Source organism: Cinclus cinclus, chromosome 2, assembly GCF_963662255.1.
Source record: "Cinclus cinclus chromosome 2, bCinCin1.1, whole genome shotgun sequence".
Lineage (NCBI taxonomy): Eukaryota > Metazoa > Chordata > Aves > Passeriformes > Cinclidae > Cinclus > Cinclus cinclus.
Window position 1 is genome coordinate 55,940,898 of NC_085047.1, and position 21,882 is coordinate 55,962,779.

General features: G+C 36.7%; 1 protein-coding gene across 4 annotated transcripts in view; it reads right to left on the bottom strand.

Moving 5' to 3' along the window:
- FNDC3A (fibronectin type III domain containing 3A) overlaps nucleotides 1–21,882 on the bottom strand; it is a 112,631-nt gene that overhangs the window by 75,088 nt on the left and 15,661 nt on the right. For 3 of the 4 annotated variants that reach the window (XM_062487698.1, XM_062487695.1, XM_062487697.1), the window contains exon 2: nucleotides 18,938–19,066. In XM_062487698.1, the coding sequence (XP_062343682.1) occupies nucleotides 18,938–19,039 (102 nt within the window). In that variant the 5' untranslated portion in view covers nucleotides 19,040–19,066. Of the gene's footprint in view, nucleotides 1–18,937; nucleotides 19,067–21,250; nucleotides 21,436–21,882 lie in introns of all 4 variants that reach the window. The other variant, XM_062487696.1, reaches the window with a different exon arrangement.

The following is a 21,882-nucleotide window of genomic DNA, read 5'->3' on the forward strand; positions in this document are numbered from 1 at the left end:
ATGAATTCTTCCATTTCTGGTGGAGCAATTTCACAAATTAAAGATGGCAAGTTCTAATTTCTAACACTAACACATTGATGAGATATGATAGATAATCACACTTTCAAGCTTGGATTATGTGATTAGCTCAGGTTTGAGCAAGCACTTTAAAAATACTGTCTTGTTTCACATGATTGCTCTAGAAGCTTTAGGCTGTTTGAGAAAAAACAATGAACTGTATCAATATTTACATTTTATTACGCCAATAAATCTTCCAGATCTTCTAAAATATAGCTCAATGCAAAATTCTAACTAAGAGTTAGCATTCATAATACAATCCAAACAAGATGATTTTAGCAATTAATTTCAAAGAAGACTTAAAGGTCTTCAGAAAATATTGTATTGCCAGAGTTTATTTTGAAGTATTTGAAGGTAGCATTTTAACCACTGGCTATCAGCAACTTCAGCATGTGATGAAGGAGGAAAAATATGAATAGATGAGTTCTTACAATTTATTTTTTGGTCCCTCCAAGCAGATTCCATCTTTTTAAAGACATATTTCATTGATATACTCTTCCCTCTGCAACAATTGAAAATTTTAGCCTGAAGTTTAGACTGGAATAAAAAAAAACAAAAAAAGAGCTTCATGGTACATGAGAATGTCTCTCCATCTGTTATGTGTGGGCTGGACAGCTACATTTGCCCATCTTTTTTAGGCTGATTTAGGTGCCCAAACTCCTGGGAGGAGCCATTCTGGCTACAGCTGACATGTCAATCTGTACCATTCTCAGCTCAGTATTCCTGGTCACCATCATATGAACTGTGAGAAGCAGAAAAGCTTTAAGGTGTTGGCTTGTCCTTGACTCCTGCTTTTAAAGTAACAGGGAATGTGGGTTGACTGGTATACCCAGTTGTTCCTATTTATTCTAAGTGTCTGAGGTTGATAATCTGGGTAATAATGTTGTATTGGGAACCTGCTGGCTTTTCTCCCCCCAGACCTCTTGCTGCAGGCCATCCAAACCTGAGGCTCCAGCTGGCAGAGTGGATTTGAGCATGGGAATGCACACACTGGCCCAACTGCAGCAAGTGGGCCCTGTGCCTCCTGGTTTTGTGTTGAATCAGCTTCTCCTGTGTAAGCATCTTTGTTGCTCACTTCACAGCTGCTCTGAGAAGCTAAAGGCTCAGCATGGCAGCCACAGTGCAACAGTGAGACAGGCACTGCTCTGCAGCAGCCACAGGTCATCTGATGGAGTCCAGCACCATTTTGACACTCAGGATGTCATCAGATTTTCACATCTCTGATGATATCTGACTGCCAATCCAAAGGGTGGGGAGACTCACCAACTTAATGCAGTTTAATTAGATCTCAATTCCCAGAAACAGGAAATAGAGTTTCCAATTGTCAATGGACAATTAGCCTACTTGATGCCTGACTGTATTTCATTGAGTCCCACTTTCAGCCTTGCTTTTATGTAGTGCATTCACATTTTTACTTTACAACTATTACAAGGTAGGCTATGTATGCTGCTGAGTGTGCCAAAAGAGATTCTGAATCAGGAATGAAGAAATTTCAGAAGTTCCGAGAACTGCTGCTTTCAACAGTCTTTGTGTTGGGGCAGTGTATGACCAAAAGTGGTTTCAAGCCCATGGAGTGATCACAGCTGTGAGAAGGGCATTTCTGACACTCTGCACCTCAGCAGATATGATTTTAAATAAGAAAAATTAAAGCTATCCATGGAGAGAGACTGGTACCTTTCTGGTTGGAAGAAAGAGTACAAAAGACTGACAGTCATTCACAGAAGTTCCCCCTTATCTAATGGAAGTCTGCAGTACATAGTCAAGGATACAAGAAAATTTCTCTAAAGGAAAATGTAACACTGATTTTACACACATCATGTTCTAGGTGTAAAAAAAAAAGAAAAACAAATCTATGGGCTGCTTATTTATAGCTCTTTCATCTCACTCGAGGTGCCTTTGTGCAGGCTTGCACACCCCATTAGCCAACATGTTATTTCATGCACCCTGACATCAGTACTTCTGAAAACCAGAGCCTGAGTCTTTCACACTGAATATTCTAAATCTTGTCCTCCCTTCTTCTTCTGGGCAAAACATTCAAATTAGCTTGAACTAAGAGAAAAGCTTTGGAAAAATCTGATGGTTCAGCCTCTCCCTGTGCCTCAATCTTTTTATGACAAATTCTGTTGCTTTACTTGCAGCACCTAAAGTTCTGCTACCCAAAGGCTGACATACATTCTGTCCTTTGCCTGCTCCTCTAAGATAACTATGATACTCAGAAAAAGACCTCATTTGTGATGTGTCAGTCTCAGTGGGAGGCATCCTTAGTATGGGCACTTTTCAAGGGCTATTTCACTTACTAGATCAACAAAACATTAACTGAGAACCTCACAGTCTTAACAAAATAATGTGAACTTAGGATACTGAAGCCTTGGTACAAGTTCTAGAGTCATACAGGCACTTTTAAAGCACAACCAACTATTATGGTACCTAATAAAATGTAAGAGTGTAATTTCTGAATGCTATCAGAATTTTGACACAATATATTTTTATCTCAAAACATGTTTAGGCATTGCCATTAAGAAACAGGAGTATTAGGTCAACTAGCTCTATGTAATTTCCACTGTGACTATAAATTGTATCCTTTGAACAGTTGTTTAAACTGTGGACAATGATCCACATGACCGCAATACAGTTCCTGATAAGAAACAATACAAAATCTCTTTCCAATGATTAGCATACAAGTTGACAATACAAGAGTGCAGATACACACTTATGATAAAAGCAGTTCTTGCATAAATAAAAAAGTGGCCACCAAATGGTTAAATTTTGAAATACTTGAAACATCACTTGTCAAAAAACCCCTGTCAGTTTTAGAAGTGAAATTTCACATTTCTCAATGGTACTTAATTCATTCTATATAGGCTACTTTAGACCAGAAATCCAAATGAAATGAGCAACATACTAAGCTTTGTAGTAGTTTAATTTAATTGTCTTGATTGGCAAAGACCTCCTAACAAAAAGCCTTCTAACAAAACTAATAATGCCATGTATTAGAAAGCTCAGTGTGTATTTCCTGAAACTGCTGTTTGAACTCAGGCAGAAGCTGAAGCCAAGCAAGAACATAGGAAATGACCTGATGGTACGGGTCAGCAGTCCATCTAGCCAAGTGCTTTGACTCTAATATATCAATTGAGATGCTGTTTAAGGAGAGTATGTGAGCCAGGCCACTTTCTGCAGTCCATATCTCTTACTGTCCATACATTTGCTAAACTCTTTAAGTTCACTTGCAATTCTACAACTTGAATTGCCTCCACAATCTCCTATGGCAGTAAGTTCCCGAAATTTTAGTTTTAGACATTTTAAAACCTACTAATTACATGCTCCTTAGCTTCTCTGCTGTGGGATTTGCTGAAAAAAAAGTTCTGAATAAACTTCATCCACCTCCTTCAATATTTTTTAAGTCCTGGTAATTCCCATCTCCTTGCACCCAGTCTGCAAACTGAGGGGTTTTAATATTTCTGATCTCTCCTGGAAAAACTGCTACATTGCTTTGACCACATCAGTGGTATACCTAAAGCCACATCTACATTAGCAAAGTAAGCAGTACCTGGGAATATTCCCAGGTGCTGGAACAGGCACCTGCAATAATGAATATGCTACAGTAGTCCTGAGCAAAACATAGAACTTTCAGTTCCATGCACAACTGAAAACTGTTTCTGAAATCACTCTTACTATGCAGTTTGCAAGAAAAGATTTATTAAAACTGACCTGTTTTACAACAATTGCCCTCAGTCTCTATGAATATTCAGAGCACATTTAAATTACTAATATGTAAACAATTACTGACAGTATCCTGAAAAAGCACTACAATATTTGGCCTTTTTGAAGGACTAAATAAGGGACACACTCTTGAGTGGTTCTGAAAATCTATTTTTCACCTTAAATCACAATTTGAACTGGTCAGATGTGGCAAATACGTTTTTAGAATGAAACAATTCTTATATAAAACTATTCTGTAATAATTCTCTCTCTAAAGAATTACAAATTGAATATAATTTTATAGCAACTGAAGTAGTATAATCACATCCTACAGAGATATGTGACACTGACTTGAACATACTACCATTAACAGACACAATTATTTTAAAATTATTATATCTTAAGATCTCATATAGGATTTATTACATCAGTGTTAGCAGGATGGAAAGCATTTAGATCTTGCATCTAAAGAATCAATGGAAGTACAAATGTTCAAAGAGGAGAATGCTCAATGTTACTTTTTATTCAGTAAAACTCTTCACTATCTGCAAGAAAAAGTACAGGATGTTTCTATAGACTGAACCAGGAAAGGAGTTTAATGTATTTTTCAAGTCTTCAGCTTATTTCTAACATGAAAGAAATGAATTTGATAAAAATGGCTGGAGTCATAAAGAAACCCCTGTAAGAATGCAAGCAACAAAAGGTGGAAGGGAAAGCTGTGCAAGGCAGAGCTGCAGCCACCTTGGCTCAGCAGGCTGCTCCAAAGAAAGGAAAAACTTAAGGCCATATGTTAACACTTATCTCCACATAGATCTAGAAGTAATTTTTATTGGCAAGAAGCAGAGGCTGCAGAAGCCAAAATAAGATCCTCAGAGGTATTTCACTCTGCCAATATAGTCATGGCAGTGTCTTTCAAAAGCAAAACAGCAACAATGCAAAATATAGCTGATTTGTATCTTACTAATCTTTGCCATTAGGTAGACAGAATACTTCCATAAGCAACCTAAGATTTTGCTCGTGCCATCTGAATAGACAGTTCACTTATTTCTTCATTGGAGTATAGTGAGGGCAGAATGGAATTTAGAATACAGAGTTAACTAATCTTGTTTTGGATATGTTTGTTTGCACACTAGTCAAGGCCAAAAAGCCCATTAATTCCACTGAAATAACAATTAAAACCAACCCTTTATTCCGTAAGATACATACTTCTACAAGCTTCTCTACTTGAAAGTCCATTCTCCTAACAGAACTAGTGATGTACCAGGAGACTGACAGGTTTCAAAATAATTTCAGCTACCTGATAGAAAAGAAAGGCAGCGTTAGACTTGTGGCACCATCATGAATGTGTATTTACATTGCAACATGAAGGAAAAAGCTTCCCTGGTACTTTCAGTGGAAAAAAAGTGGCAAACTATAAATACCCTTGCACAATTAATAACTGGTCTCTGCCAGGTTAGTAAGAAAGATGGAAACATAAAACTATGTACATCATTGTGAAATACTAATATCAAAATTGGATTAATCCCAAAAAGAACCCTAGATGAGGTGAAAGACTTGCAGAGCAAGAAAACAAAAACAGATTAGGACTAATCATTAAGCATTAACAGCTTCACTGTTTTAAGGCAGTATCTTTCCATAGCAGAAACTGTAAACACAATTAAAAGTGCAAACTATTTCTGTCCCCACGGAGGGAAAAAACCAAAACAACTGAAAGTAAGTAACAAAATAAATCAAAGAGCTCTAAAAGATAATTTCAAAAGATCTCCCAGCAAGTTGGATGCATTTCTCTTTTGTTCACCATTATACGTGGGCAAAAGCAGGTCTTAAAATTTAAAAGGCTAAAGAGCAAAGCTTCCTCCCCAAATAAATACACATCATACAGCCACTCAAAAACTAGTACCTCCAAATTATTTTGCCATTTCTATCAATTACATACATGTAATGGACCAATAAGGCAAAGGAGATTTTATTTGATAAAAAAAACCTACATATTCAAAATATTAATAATACTCTTAATTTATTGTTTAGGTTCTAAAAACTTAAATTTAGTCCAAAGTAATATAAACCAAAACCACCAAGACCCCAAAAAAAAGCCCCCACAATGAAACAACTCAACACTCAGACAACAAATGATGGTGTTTAGAAGTATACTAAATACTCTTTCACTCAGACACGAAACAAAATAGATCCAGAATTAAGATATTTGTTAACCTTCTTCTTCACACTGCTCTATAAATTTATGAGGATCTTCCTAATCTGGAGAATTTTTTGCAAATCAGATTTGAATAAGGTTTAGGGAAGAGAGTTTAACTTACCCTTACCACATCATAATGATATTAAATATTACAAGTTTTAGAGCCACTGTTCAAATAATACCTGTATTTCTAAAAGGACAGGACTAACTGAAACAGTTTCTGATTCTTCTAAGCCAGCACAAACATCCAGAGAATCAAGTCAGATACAGTAAAACTTTGTTAACCAAAGTTTTGTATTTACAGCTGAATTTTCAAATATTTTCTAGCACGTAACAAACTGTGCTGTCCAAATAAATGCTTTTATACCTAAAAGCTTCTCCATCTGTAGAAGTTATTAGCTACTGAATACAAAACATCATTTAAAATTTTAACTTTCATATTCATAGGTTTATTCCAAAACAGCTAAGTGTTAGCTGAAAAATTGAAACTATAATTTTTGAGTTACTGGGATATGAGAAAAAGTTTTTTGTATTTGCAATAAAGAAAAATAAATCAAACTTGTTCTGTCTCCAGAACATCTTGGCTTTCAAACCCATCCTTTGGTATCAAGGCTATCAGCCTCCTGAAGGTGAAAAGAAAAAGGTTAAATTTTTTAACCCTGATTGAGACTAAAGAAACCAAAAAACACTAAACATCTGTGTCATGTGTGAAGTTGTGGGATATACCCACATGAGAACTAGGTTAGCACTGTCTACAGCCACAAAGACAAGAAAAACAAAGGAACCAGACTGAATTTCAATGTGAAGGGGTATTTTGAATCCTTCTCTCCCCAGCCACTCACCACCTCACAAAGAAGGGGAAAGGAACTGAAAGGGTTACTTTGTCTCTTCCTGTAAAAGAAGTTAGTTGCGCTTTCTGAATTGACATTTTTCTCCAGAATGAGTGAAATCTGGGACAAATTTTCCAACCAAGCTAAAAGCCTCTGAACATATATAATTAGAATGCTAATAGATCTATCACTAAAAACATCATAACAAACAAACAAAGCAATCCTTAAGCAACAAAGATGATTCCTAGCCTGGGATACACATTAAAATACAAAAATTGTGGGGAAGTAAGATATGAAGGAGAAAGTGGAGGGGGGAGGGAATTAAGAACATGGTACAATAATGTCAGTAATTGCTAATATTAAATATATAACATGAAGAAATATGAGTATATTACATTACAAACTGTGGTTAAAGCACACTTAAGTGTGACTATATAGTAAGAGACTGTTCCTGTACAACAAGAAAGATTACAAGTTGGAACAAAACAACAGTACTAAAAAGCAGAGTCCTGTTTTTCCCTCATTCTGGAGTGATTTTGGGGAATGTGTGTTTTTTGGGGATGTGTGTGTTTTTTGGGGTTGTAGGGGAGTTTTGGGTTCTTTTGTTACAAAAAAACTTCCGAAAAAGCAAGAGGGTAAAGTGTTCCAAAATGTTTGCTAGGACCTTTAATACCACAATTTATAGATAACAGAATCACAAACCATTTCTATACAGGCAGAAACAATACTATTTTCTGAAATGTTTTTACTAAGAAAGAAAAGAATGTTTCAGGTGTAGGCAGGGTTTTCTTGTTTGTTTTATTTATTATTAATCTTAAAATATCTGTATTTAGCATTATATGGTTATAGGTGCTGAGTCAGTAGCAGAAGATTGTCAGCAATCACAAAAAATGGAAAGACTTCACCAAAATCATACTTCTAAATGCACTGCTAATACAAATCAACATGAAAAAAAAGACAGCAGTGGTTTGTCTAAAAATACTGCAACTGAAATTAGCTCAGTACTAATGAGAAGATTTTTACCCAAAAGGACAAAGGTAGATTAATTTTTGAATATTTTTCAAATTTAGGAAAACATCGTAGCTAATACTCCTGGTCATTCCGACCTCAAAAAATGTTAAAACACTGAACCTATTAGGAAGGTGATACAGCCAAGCTCTTTGTAAGATGTACACTGTACCTTTAACAGTCTGTCTGCAACAATATTATAAAAGGGTGTATTTCTAGAAAAGGGTGGATATAATGCAATACAACTTCCAGGCAGAGCCACATTTATGCTCTGTCATTAGGGCATGTATTCGGAACAACTACATTTGTCTCCACTAATAGTTCCAATCAAGATGTTAATTAGTGACATGCTTTATCTCATAAGCCATTTCAAAAGCCTTAGCACTTGGACTTACTGTTGCTCGCATCCTTTTATTTCTCTCATTCAACTGGTGCTACCACAGTGATAAAGGATGAAGGAAGATTCAACAGGCACCACTCCGGCTGCTCCAATCTGTTCCATTCACTTAATACTGAGGTAATCTTCGGAGATGTGTTGAACACTGCCCCCCCTCCTGTTCACAGGGCACCTTAACCTGAACGCCACGCAGGAGAACCCCCCCTTCGCTTTCCTCTATTGCTGTGCATCCACGAAGCATGTGGAGGCAGGATGTGAAAGGTAGGATCAATTAACAATATAGTCAGCAATACCCACCTCAAGCCTTCCTTCCTATCAAATTAGCCAACGTACAGTGAGCTTCCTGCTGTACATGAATGTATCATGTCACCATAGCAACTAAATCAACAAATAGCTGCTGCAGCATCTGCTTCTGGATCATCTAACGTCAGTCAACAGAAGGTTCGGGTTTAAGAGAACAAAGCTTCCAAATATATGCCATTTTATAACTGCATTTTTAATTTAGCCTCCTGATTCCCAGATAGGATATACTAACTCAGAACAAACCAACTTCTGACTTCATAATCTACAATACAGTTTATGACTTCATTTCTCAAGACAGAAAGAAGGGAGAAAAAAAAATACTTTGTTAAACAATAAAAAGAAACAGCAAAGAAATAATCAACTGGATTCTAATGCACTCTCTCAAACACTGTGCTACTTTATACTGTGCATTTACTAAGAGACTTGAAAAGAAAGAAGTATGTTTCTGAACTTTGCTTTTAAATTAACATACATCTCCCCTAAATAACACTACAGACAGGAATACCTTTTATTAAATATTAATAATAAAGACATTTCAGATAGCTGACAAAGATGGTTTCCCTCTATTAGTCTCCACTTCAGAGCTAAACTGAAAATAACCAATATAATTTTCTGGCAACCTCACATCTGTGGTTTTTAATCCCAACAACAGCAGGGGATCACTGGCACACCCTCACATGAAGAAAGCTACACAGGGCAAAGCACACACCCCTCTCTTCTGGTGAGAAATAACTTCAAATACCACTCATGCAGCACTAGTTTAAGTCGTAAGCCATAGGCAGACAAGATACAGAAAACTGCTTTGAAACTGTCTTGGTATTTGGAATGCAACAACATGAGATTACAGATTAAATATCATCTAAGGTATAAAAAAATTCTAACATTACTAATGTCTAATGTCTTCAAAAGTAATAAATAAGTGTACAAAGACACAGACACTTATGTATAAAGGACTCAAAGCTTCAGCCTATTTACAATAAAGTGTCATTTTATTATTAAAAATAGCTACTTTTAGTTTTCAAAGCAGATGTTTTTCCCACCCACCTTTTGTTACAAGGAAAATCATTACATCTGGGTTGGCTCCACAGAGTGTGGTCCAGTGAGCAAGGATCACTAGAAACAGACTCAAGATATTAACACTGCTGTGGCTCCCACACCAATGTACTGTGATCTGTGGGTTGGTCACCTCACCTATGCCAGAGTTCCTACTTGGAGAGTTAGTCCAACAGTATTTGTAAGTTCCTACATGCTGCTGGATCAAAGAATACTGCAAGACTTGAGTGTTGTTATTCATTAGCAGCACAGAAATTGCCAGATGGAATCACATCTGTGGTTGAGCTAAGGTGATGTCAGTTAAAAACACAGCACAAGTTGTTTTTCCATTGACTTTATGCTCAAAATCTGCTGCTTATATCATAACAAGGCTAATGAGGCTATGAACTACTCTTTTCCATAATCAATCCCAATATCACTTAAAAAACAGATTAAATGGAAAAACGCAAAAGACGTATGTAACAGAGTAATGATTATTAAATAGGAACACCTGACACCAGTAATAAAAGCTAAATTAAAACAGTACCTTAAATTGCTTAAATTGCCAAAGACTTATGAATTTCATGGTCATGAAGTATTACTTCCAAGTACTTATTTCTTAAAGTCACCATTCAAAAGATCTTTCTGTCTCCCATCTTCTTTTAAACTTAATAAAATCTTCCTCTCTCCACATGTACATTGGTTACTAACCAATAAAGAGTTCTGAAAACTTTAGATTAAACTTTGCACCAGACAAATTCATGGTAGACTCAGAACACAACACTTCTCAGTTCTCTCTAAGGAAATGTTAGAATTTTCTTTTTTTTCCCCTAAATTATCTTCTGGTTTTAGTATCAATGACAGACAAAACCAGGCTTCTCACCATTACTTATAGAAGTGTTCTTGAGACTTTGATCTTTGTCCAAGTAACACAATGCAACACTCTTAAACACCAAAGTTCTAAAACTTGTATTTTCCACTGTACTTATTTGAGCAAATTCCAGTTTACAGGTTTCCCATGACTACACAATTCTCTGCCCTAGCATCTGCTAGTACTGACTATAAGGATCTAACTGCTCTAGATACAGAGCCTAAAACTTTTTTATGAGGCATAGTAAAGATACAGGTAGTAAAGGGCATTAACAAATCTTGGGTTTCAGGACCAGGGAGAAAATCCATATGGAATTAATTGCTACATAATACGTTGCAATAGCAATTTACATGCATGGGATTTTGAAAGAAACAAATACAATCCAAACTATTTCAGCTTACACAGACAGCAGCTGCATGTTTGGAAAAAGTGAAAGAAACCATCTTTTCAGTGACGTGCTTCTGAGGCCTGCATTCTCAGAGGACAGACCAAGCAACTCTGCACAATTTTTCTAAAAGGCAGCTAACAGATAATCAAATCAGTAAATATTTAAAATTTAACCATTGCTACAAGATACTGTCAGCCACTGATCATACCACTGACTGTGCTAAGACAACAGAATATCCCTAGAAGCAACTGGAAACAGAGATTGGAAAGATGGTGAGATGTTCATTGGCACTGGCATTCAAAAATTATAGATATCAATAAACTTTCATTGCTTTTTGCAGAATGGCAGGCTGGAAAGATCCAAGAATAGGTGATCATTTTTATCCTAGAAAACAAATTTATTTATGAAAAGTTTTAAAAATTCTTACTGTACTTGTGTTTCTCCCCTTTCTTTTCATGTGGAAGATGAACAGCTGAAAAGGCTGACCACTGAGAAGGGCAGGCAAAGATATTTCTAGCCTTGTTTTGTAAAAATACTAATTTTTTTGAGAAGAACCAGTAAAAGAGAAATGTTAAATTCTGAATTGAATGTCAATGACAAATGTTCAAGACCTGTTACTGTCCACAAATAACAGTGCCAATTGATGTACATTCCATAAGCCTCTGTCTCATTCTTTAGTATTAAGAAATAATTACAATTTTGATCTACTTTCTTCTTCTTTGTCTCTTCTCTTTTGCATTCTCAGTTCTCACAGTTTGCCTTATATTTGCCTCATTTCCAGCAAACCCAATCTGTCTCATTAGCATTGACACAGTCTGTGGTTAGCAGATAGTGCAGAGAAAATTTGCTACTTAAAATAATACCACTATTGTATCTTTAAATCAGCAAAAGTATAAACATAAGGATAACAGCAGTGTTTCAAGGAACCTGGATAATACAACAGACAAACATTTGGGCTTTAAAGTTTTAAGCTAATCCATGTTTACAGGGAATCAGAAGGAAGCAGTGTTAGGGGCAGTCACTGAACTCTGGAACATTCTGAGGCATCTGGTCGTGCCAGTGGTTAGATATATCAACATTTAAAAATAAAAACTGTAATACTTCAATCAGATGATTCCCATTTCATTATTTGTTGTTTGAAGTCCCCAGGAATTCAGTTTCACAATGCTAAGGGCAAGCGGATGACATACAGAGCTCACACTGCATAGCAAATGGCTAACAAGGGCTAAGGTTTCAGCTGATTCTTCACAGGGGCTAGTCCCCTCAGCAGGCATCTTCCCTGATCAGTCTGCCTATTTGCAACAGTCCAAATGTATTACGCACTAGAACAGAATTTTTGTATTTCCTAACATTGCTTCTGACAGCTCAGATTCCTGTTTGCTGATATAGCAAGTTAAAAGCCCATAATATTTAAGACTGATGGATGCGCCAAACTTTTTTACCCTAGATTCAGTATAAAAGGAAATGCCAAAAGAAGAGCAGTGCTTTCTAGTTATTAAAAAGAGCATTTAATTTTTAAAAATCAGATGTTAAGAATTTCAATATAATTTCTAAAGTAGCCTTTTTTACCTTAAAAAGTACCGTAGATACCCAATTTTGTATAAATATGGACAACACCATATGTCAAAACACTGTGACAGTACAAACATGAGCTGGAAGAGAAATTAGAAGATACATCTCAATTAAATCAGATTGGAAAGACTTAGTCACTAATGGACCAAGGTCTTGGTGGGAGAAATTTCTACAAACCCAATCCTTTCCCATGTATTTTATCCTCTACTTCAAAAAGAGAGGGAGAAAAAATAAAGCCAATTACCATTTTTTGTTATAATGTATAAACTGTAGTCCGAGTCTGTTTCTAGAGAATGTCATTCTGGCTGCTCCATAACGTGTCTAATTCTGTAACATGCTGAGGGCTCATGGACTTTACCCAGTTATGGCAAATTCTCAATCCCTGGGGAATAGAATATGACAGACTACTTTAGTTGGAAGGGACCTATGATGATCATCTAGCCCAACTACCTGACTGACTGAGGGCTGACCAAGTTGCTGTTAAGGGCATTGTCCAAACGCCTCTTAAAATACTGACAGGTTTGGAACTGGCCACAACTCTAGAAAGCCTGCTACTGAGACCACTGTCTTCCTTCCCTAGGAAGAAATACTTCCTAGGGAAAAAACAGGTTTGAGCTAGCAGAGGATGTACCGCAGATAACTTATTAGCCAAGTGTGTAATTCTCACATATTTTAAGAGCAGTGTTTCTGTAACTAAAAATATGACTTTGCAAAGTACTTACATTTCTGTCACAACTTACAGAGAGATTGCAAGAGATGTCTTTTGCAGAAACATAGCTAAGCACTTGGGGTGACTTTGTAGGTCTTGGAGTCTGGCATTCAGGTCATGGCTTACTCAGCATTAAGCGTCCCATGGCACAAAGAAGGGGAGAGATGGGGACATGCCTGAGTCCTGGACAATGTTCAGGCATAACTATACCCTTCCAAACCTTGTTGACAGATGAGCACACAGACCCAGCAATGACATCCATTTGCAACAGACTGCATAGAGAAACCAAGCTACCTCAATGCCTATAGCTCCAGGCAATTTACATTTCTCACCTCAAAAATAAGAGAGGGGAAAAAAAAGTACAGATATTTAGTCACCTTTGTACACCATGAAAGGGATCATCTTCTGGACATGGTTATTTCTCCCCATTGACTGTATTAACAACCTACAGTGACTAACTGACTTGAAATTCAATTTTCATGTGTCATCCAATTCTCCCAAATGTCAGTTTCTGAAAAGATTACCTCAACAGGGGCTGAAAGCCTCAAGTATCTTGGGAGGACTCTACTGTATCAGAGACCAAAATTAATCTAGGATTCATATCATGCGCATGAAAACAGACATTTTAGAGAGAAAGGATGATTACTGAAAAGTCTTATGAGGATGCCTCATCCCATAAATTTTCATACCAAATAGAAGTGGAAAAGTCTATGAACAACACGGCCTTCACTCTTGTTTCTACATTTATTTTGAAACAGAAAATATTAAAATAAACGTATCTGAATGGTAGTATAAATTGTGCAATAAATTTGTGCTGCTTTCTTCTCAACAAAAGCAGCACAGTATTCATACATTACTATACATCAAAGAATCTTGAATCCCCACTTTCTGCTGAGGATGATGGCTTCTTCTAGGAAATTTAAAGCAAGTTTCCAATGCATCTGCAATCAAGGGTACAGTTGAAATAAATTGGAAAAAATTCTGATCTCTAAGGAAAAAAAAATTCACACTTAACTAAGAAAAACTTCACCCTTCCTAACTAAAAATATCATTAAGTCAGATAGAGGAAGGATCTACTAACCCTGTGTTATCAAAAGTCACATATTTTTAGCTTTCCTTTGTGATCTTGTTTGTTCATTTTTTTTAAATCATAGCCAACAACCACAGAAAAAACTTTCCTGGAAAATATTTTTCTGTATATAGAATGCCTCATGTAAGTTTGATTATGTATTTTGCAGTGATGGTTGTTAGACATAAGTACTAATCAATCCTGGGGAAAAATATAGCTTGATAATGAGCTTCCATAAGCTGGCACTGAAGCACTGCATGCCTGAAGAGTTCCAATGGCTCCACTGAACACACTTCTGCTGTGTTTCAGTGCTATGAAGTCACTGAAGAGTGGAAGAATAATTGTCAACTAAAACAAACTTCAATGAACCTCCACAATGACAAGTCAGACATATCTGCTAATTCAACAGAGCCAAAGGGGAAGTAAAAAAAACCAACAGCAAACAACAACAAAACAAAACAAAAAACAAATTAACAAACCCAAAACAAAACAAAAAACCTCCAAAAAACCAAAACCAACTCAGCCAAAAAGAACAGAAGCAGCCATGTACATACTCTGTGTTCTGTGAAACCAAAGCACAGACAAAAGAAAGGAAAACAGTACAATATGGAAAGTGATGGAAAGTGAGAACAGTTATAATATTATGTGTTGTTAAACAACTTTTAACATGTATTTTTTTTTCTTTTTGATGAAAAGACCATGAAACACATTGCAGTTCTAGGCTTGATTTTCAGCAGCAAGGCGAAACCAAAGCAAGCTGGAACTTGATAATGTACCATATGGTTTTCAGAAGCCAAAGTTCCAGAACAAAAACCCAGGAAACTCATTTAGCAATCAAGTCTAGATTTATACTTTCCAACACTATCTTCACCATCATATTTTTGCTGTAACGCCGCATATGTAAACAATCTGAAAGCCAAAAAAGGGGATTATTTACTTTGTTCTATAGTCATCTATTACACTGCTGACTGAAGATATCCTCCTATGATAACAGGCTGATAATAACAATTTCAATATCAGCAGTTTAAATATTTAAAAAAGAAATTTGTTTTAGGAACCCTAACTTGCAGATTTGATGTTACATATCTTCTTAAAAGCACACAGACTGTACATATATACACAGAGTGGGATTTTTAGAAAACCCACCAAACGTCTAAACTTCTCAATAAAATTTGGAGGATAAGCAACCAACCTCTCAAGGTAGAAGTGTTACTTTATCCCTATAACTTGCCAAGAAATGAAGTCAACTAAAGGTCAAACACTATGTCCCATTCCTCAGAGAAAAGGAAATGGATAACAGGTATTGGGCTACTTTGAGAGTGCTATCTGTATTTTCTGGTAATAAAAGGACACATAGGTGATATAGCAGTGTCTCACCTTGCAACTGTTAGCTTTAGTGGGAAGGTACTGTGAGAGTCCAGAACTTCCGTTCTGCTGCATACTTGTGTCAGCAATTTACTGATTTGTTTTGGAATAGCACTGGGTGCTGTAGCAACTTTCCAAAACAATTTAATATCAGTGTGTTAAAGCAGTTTGAACTCTTGCCTCTTCTTTTCCTCTCCTTCCACCAAATCAGGACTCACATTATCAAGCACATCCTTCCTGACCAGCCTCAGCATTAATCACTAAAGCATCACAGCACTAATTACCCTTATGTGAATAATCCCCACACAGTTCCGTCCTCATACCACATTTTCCTAGTTTCACTTGGTTTCTATCAGCTCCTAGAGATCTGATCTGTTCTCCTTCTGCAACCCTACTCACCACCAAGACATAAGAAGTACACTATCCCCTCATGCTGAACACAGCGATAGGAAGGTGTAAAAGCAAGCAGTACTTCTGTGCTTAACAGAGGAGGAGGAGTCAGTGGGCTTAGTCTTTGCTTTTTCTTTTCATGGGTTTTATCCTATAAAACTAACAGTAGTCCCTTGTTCTGTGTGACAGAGAACCAGGCAATCTCCCAGAACAGCACTGAGTGACACACAAACACAGCTTAAGCTCCCCATGTTTTCTGACTGAACACTCACATATTCCTCTAACTTTGTGGATTGTTTTGTTTTTAAACATGGTGGAAAGTTACAACTTTAAACTGATCAGACACTTCCGCTATTTGAAGTATATGACCTTTCATCTTAACATGTTCAAATATTTGTACTGCTATTTCACATTTACACTGCTAGCAGAACTTCAAGTATTTGAAACAGATTATCTTGAAGATATGAACTGTCCCAGAAAAGTACGGAATGGTGTGTATCTGCCTGGTAACTCAGTTATGCAGTATAAACAATCTAAGTCACCATAATTACAAGAGTTAATTCTGGCAAAATGTAAGAAGGGGCAAATTGATCTTAAAATTCTCAGATGTTTTACAGCTGAACAAAAACTTGCAAGTTAAGTATACAGTTAGCTAGTCTAACATAGAAAATACCAACATAGAGACAAAATAGTTTAGTACAGAATTTTCTACTGGTTTTCAGAAGCAAAATACCTAAATAACAATTTTTTAACTAGTTTTCAATACCTTTTCAGTCAGGACTGACTAAAACTAATTAGTTCAGCTACAGACCAACTTATACACTATGAATATAGAAAAAAACACCCATTTCTTTACATGGACAAAATGGCTCTGAATTTTGATTGCAGGAACACAAATTTAGCCAGCTCTACAGGTTAAATCATAGTTTATGCAATCCAACACCAATCCTGTTACAAAAGGAACTGGACAAGTACTTTTCATACATCAAGGAAGTAATCACTACAAAATGTTTGTACTGTAGCTAAGTAAAAAGACTTACAGAAAAATTAGTAACTCCATCATAAAGGCAGAAGTCTTCTCCTTCCTTACAGTTTCAAAGTTCAAGGGAAAACAAAGGAGTACAATGAACAAACAATCAAGTTAAAAATATTTTTTAAAATATTAAAAAGGCTCAACACTGCAGTGTTTTGTACTTGAATACATCATACTTTCAAATGCAGTATCTACCCCTCTCATGAGTACCATATAAAACAAACATAAGTGATTTTAAGACTGTCATAAATAAGTAAGCAACTGCCTGACCTTTCTGCACCCTAAGTCTTAACTGGGCAGCCTTGACACAGAATGCAATCTCTGTAGTTCTGGACTTCCCATATTACAGATATACAAAGTACTGATGGCTTTTAAATCACCAGATGCAAAAAGGGTTTCCACTGAGGTTTCCTGCCACTGAACAAATGCACTTACTAGCTCTTCATGAATCTTGTATCAGATGTGAAGGAAGGACAGAGAACGAAAGTTGCAACTTTCATTCAACATTGTGAAACAAAGAACAGGAGGCAAGTTAAAATGGGGAAAGAAAATTACTTTCCTTATTGATTACAAGTGCCCAATGAAAATTCTCTTTTTTAAAAATACATGATTACTACCAGTCCCACTTTAGACAGTAGTCGTAATGAGCTGCCTTTTATTTTAAATTAAGAAGGACAGCAACAGCATACGTGCTGTTTTTTCCATTCGAAGATTAACACAAACCCCCACAGATTCTTTTATTTGAAGCAATACTTTACTTGTTTTCCAGTTTTAATCTTACTTGGCAGAAGAAAGAGACAACATTTTAAAGAAAACATATATCCAAAAGAACATTTAAATTCACACGTGACTCAAAATATTGCATGATTACAGTATAAGCTTGACAGTAAAGCCTAATTTTTATGGAGGGCAGAACAAGTAATTCAGTCTCAACTATGCTTGAAAGGTCATGGTAAACAGGGGAAGTTCCCAAGGACTAGAAGTAAGCAAATGTCAGTGCAATCTTGAAAAAAAGGCAAGAAGGAAGATCCAGGGAGATAGAAGCTGGTCAAGATCACCTTTAGCTCAGGAAAGATGAGTGAACAAAGCTTCCTATAAGCCATTTCCAAATGCATTAAAGACAAAAAGGTGACTTAGGATAATCACTATGGATTCACAAAGGGTAAATCATACCAGACAAACCTGGACGGCCTCCTACAGTGAAATTACTAGCTTGGTGAATGAGGTGAGAGCATAACTAAAGCTTATTAAGACTTCAGCAAGGCTTCTGACACTCTTGAAGAGTACAAAAGCTGATGAAACACACACAGAGCATAGGCACCAAGGTAGATTGAAAACTGGACCAAGTTGCAGTCTTGAAATGCTGTGATCAGCAGTGCAAAGTCTAGCAGGCAGCCATCCACTGGTCACAGACTGCAGTGGCTGACACTGGGACAGATAAGGACTACAATCTTCTTTAAAGATCTGGATGATGGGACAAAGTACATCATGAACAAGTGACACAAATCTGAGTGGAGCAGCTGATGCACTAGATGGTTGCACTGCCATCAAGATATACAAATTCAAGAAGTGTCCAGGCAGACACTAATGTATAAAAGCAAGCCCCACCATTCAAGCTACACAGCTGTAAGCAAATATCAGTCTGGAGATCATAGGTATTTGCACACGGGGTGCCTCACCTACTATGTTCTACCATAGGGAAAGGTTTATTCACCTTAAAGAGATCATGCAGTAATATAAATACATAACTTCCAAACTAAGACACAATCACAGCTTGACAACTTGGCAGCTGTTTGGTCCCATTCTTCCATGAAGAAGTTCTTCCACAAAAGAGGTTTTCTGCTTCATTCTTCTTACAAAGCTCATCTCTGCACCAGTTCTGCCTTCACCCCAATCTCTAGCACATGTCTGTGCCTAAAGCTGCACAAATATATTCCAGATGAAGGGTAGCTATATTTTACAGTGTCAACATGTCAGTGATATGTTAGAAGGAAAAAAGAATACACTGAAGTTTCCTTACCTGTTGTGCTCCATCCCCACTAACAATAGGGGAAGTCAGAAGAGGGATTTCACTACTTATAATTGAAGTGGTATCCAGTAACGGTGGATGTTCTGCCATCATTGATGGTACACTAATTCACAAGATCACCTGCAAAGAAAAGTTACTCAGATGGTTAAACTATATAAATATTTCTGAATAATTATCCTTAAAACCTGCCTCACTTGAGAAATAACAACAACAACAGAAGATTATATAATTAGACACCTTAAGAAAGTATGTTTCCACAACAACCAGCAATCACACAAGCCTGAAGAAGACGTGGTTTTGTCAGCTAGTACAAGCCTCAGTTACGCAGAGAGGGTGGTTTACACCCCCTCTAGCGGCTGAACCTCAGAAGAAGATAGATCGCTACCCTGGAGCTAACAAACCTGAATCTTTTAACTTTGTGACAAACCAAGGCTTCATCGACTGGCACTGCCGACAAAACGTCTGCGGAGGAAAAATGGAAAACAAAACAAAACAAACCAACAAAACAACCCCCAGTTGCTTTAGAACCTACATATACAGTGCTCTGGTCTATGTGGCACTGGTAAAAAAACAAAATATACTAACAGGGACACCTACTTATTTTTCTTTTTCAATAATCAACCCACTTTTAACCCATTATTATAATGGATAAATACTTACTTTAGTAACAACTCATTACTAGAAAATGTCATGTTGAGGCACAAATAAATGAATAATAATAATAGTAATAAAAAAATCTTCTGTACAATCTGACATTTCATAATTTTAAAATTTATTAGACCCAGAAATAAAGCTGTGTCACTTTGATAAGCAGTGGCCCTTTAACAAGCAGCTGGAAACTGGGGGAGGAAAGGAAGAGATAATGCCCACACACACAACTGTAATCCTCATAACCACACTACAAAAAAAGGACTTTCTAGCACACATTGTAAAGTTGCAAGAAACCTGATAACAGGGAAAAAAAAGCCACAGAGGCAAGAGGCCCACGAAAGTAGTGATACACTTTAACTCTGAGGAATATCACATAACAAGGTTACAGAAAGCAGGATTCAGCTGAGCATTCCTTTCAATTATATTAACAACTCACAAGTAACATGTTTTCTGATACTTTGCATCTTAGTGCTATATGAAGACTGGATGGAAGTATTAAGACCAAAAAAGCTGAAGATTAACATTTTTCCATTGCTGGAACTAAGTACTGCAAGTCTAAGAAGCTGCTTTTGAAATTGCATTTAATTTTGTTTAAAAAAAATCACTAAATTACATTTGTCTTAACTCAATCCTGGCTAGACCTACTATACTTAGCTTTTGAAATAAAAAAGAATTAGATCAACAAAAATTGAGAAACTGATATTTCTTAACAAAACAGAAAGACAGATGGTAAGAATTCACTAGGGGTGGATGGCACATTCAGAATTCCTACAAGTTAATCACATTTTGCATCTGAGAACAGTGCTTTACATCAAACATAGACATAAAGATCAGGCTGAGAAGCAGCTTGTACAGTATTCCTAAAGCAGAACTGCCTCTCTTAGCCAGTACTTACAGTAGCCTGGTGAAAAAAAGTAAATACAATTTTACAGTCTGACAGTCAGTAGTGTTACAGGCTTTTACAAGTTTTGCCTTGATATCATGGGGCTACTGAAACTCCCTGCAAAAACTTCAGAGCTTCTAGTTCAGATATACTGTCTGCTCATAAATAGAGGTATTTACTAGTTACAGCATTAACTTCAAGTGAAAAAATTCCCGATAAAATGGAAGGAGCGATAAAGTCAGCTTAATGACACTAACTTCAGTACCAAGCTCTAGAGATATTTGGTTAACTGGGACAGCTTACTACTCAGAGGCATCATCTAAAACTTCATCCCACCCAATGGACTGCTTTTACTTGCTTGCCCCTCTCAGGTGGATGTTGTAGCTCTGCTGTGGGTTGAAATCTGTAGTACAGTGCTCTCAGTACAAGAGGACTCACACATTAACAAAGCACTACAAAGCACTACAGGCCTCCTAGACAGCTACACATATACAGGACAGCTTAACTATTCCCATACTGATGGCTGTCCTACTGTAAAACTAGGAACTTCAAGAAAAATATATTCTAACATTATTTAGGTGATTTGTTTCATTCCATAGTATAATCTGCCAAGATTTAAGTTGAGGAGAAAGAAAAACCTCTCTAGGTTAAAACACTCAAACCTATCTGATTACTTAAGAATTCATCAATGCCTAAGCCAAGTCATTTAGACCTACTTAGCCAGACTAATTGGTCTTCCAAGCAATAAGGACAGGGATTTTTATTCCTACCTTACTTTAAAAGCTTTCCTCATCATCAAACAAATCCTCCAAGGCTATAGTCAGTCTCCACCACTTCTGCAGGAGGGCAGAGGGCTGATGAAAGTTACTTGGATTAATTTTCAAGCCAGTAAGTTCGATGGTAAGTTTCCCAGGATATTATCCAATGACTGTTTCATGCGAAATGAATGCATAGCCTGAAAGCAGAGGTTAGAATCAAGGCATCCCTCCTTTCACAACAGCTACAAACAAGCTTGATGTTGTGCCATTTCTTGGTCTTAGAGTTCCAAATATTTTGTGCTACTATCTAAAGTGTCAACAGAGAGAAAGGTAATTCCAACACTCCAAGCAATAATTCAACACACTTCTGACCTAAAATGGCTTGAATTTCCCCATGTTTAAGGTAAATGGAGCTCCTTATTTCCAAGCCACAATGCTAATGTCTAGTCTCCTGTATCAGAAAGCACTAATTGTTTTTATCACATACTTTTGACTGAATTCATAACTTATGATGCACTCAGTGTGATGGCCATTTATTAGGCATAAATCAAAACATGTCTATCAAATTGAACACCAATGAGAATTAAACATAACCTAAACTGTCTCAAATATAAATTTCATTACCACCTGTTCAGGCCTTCCAA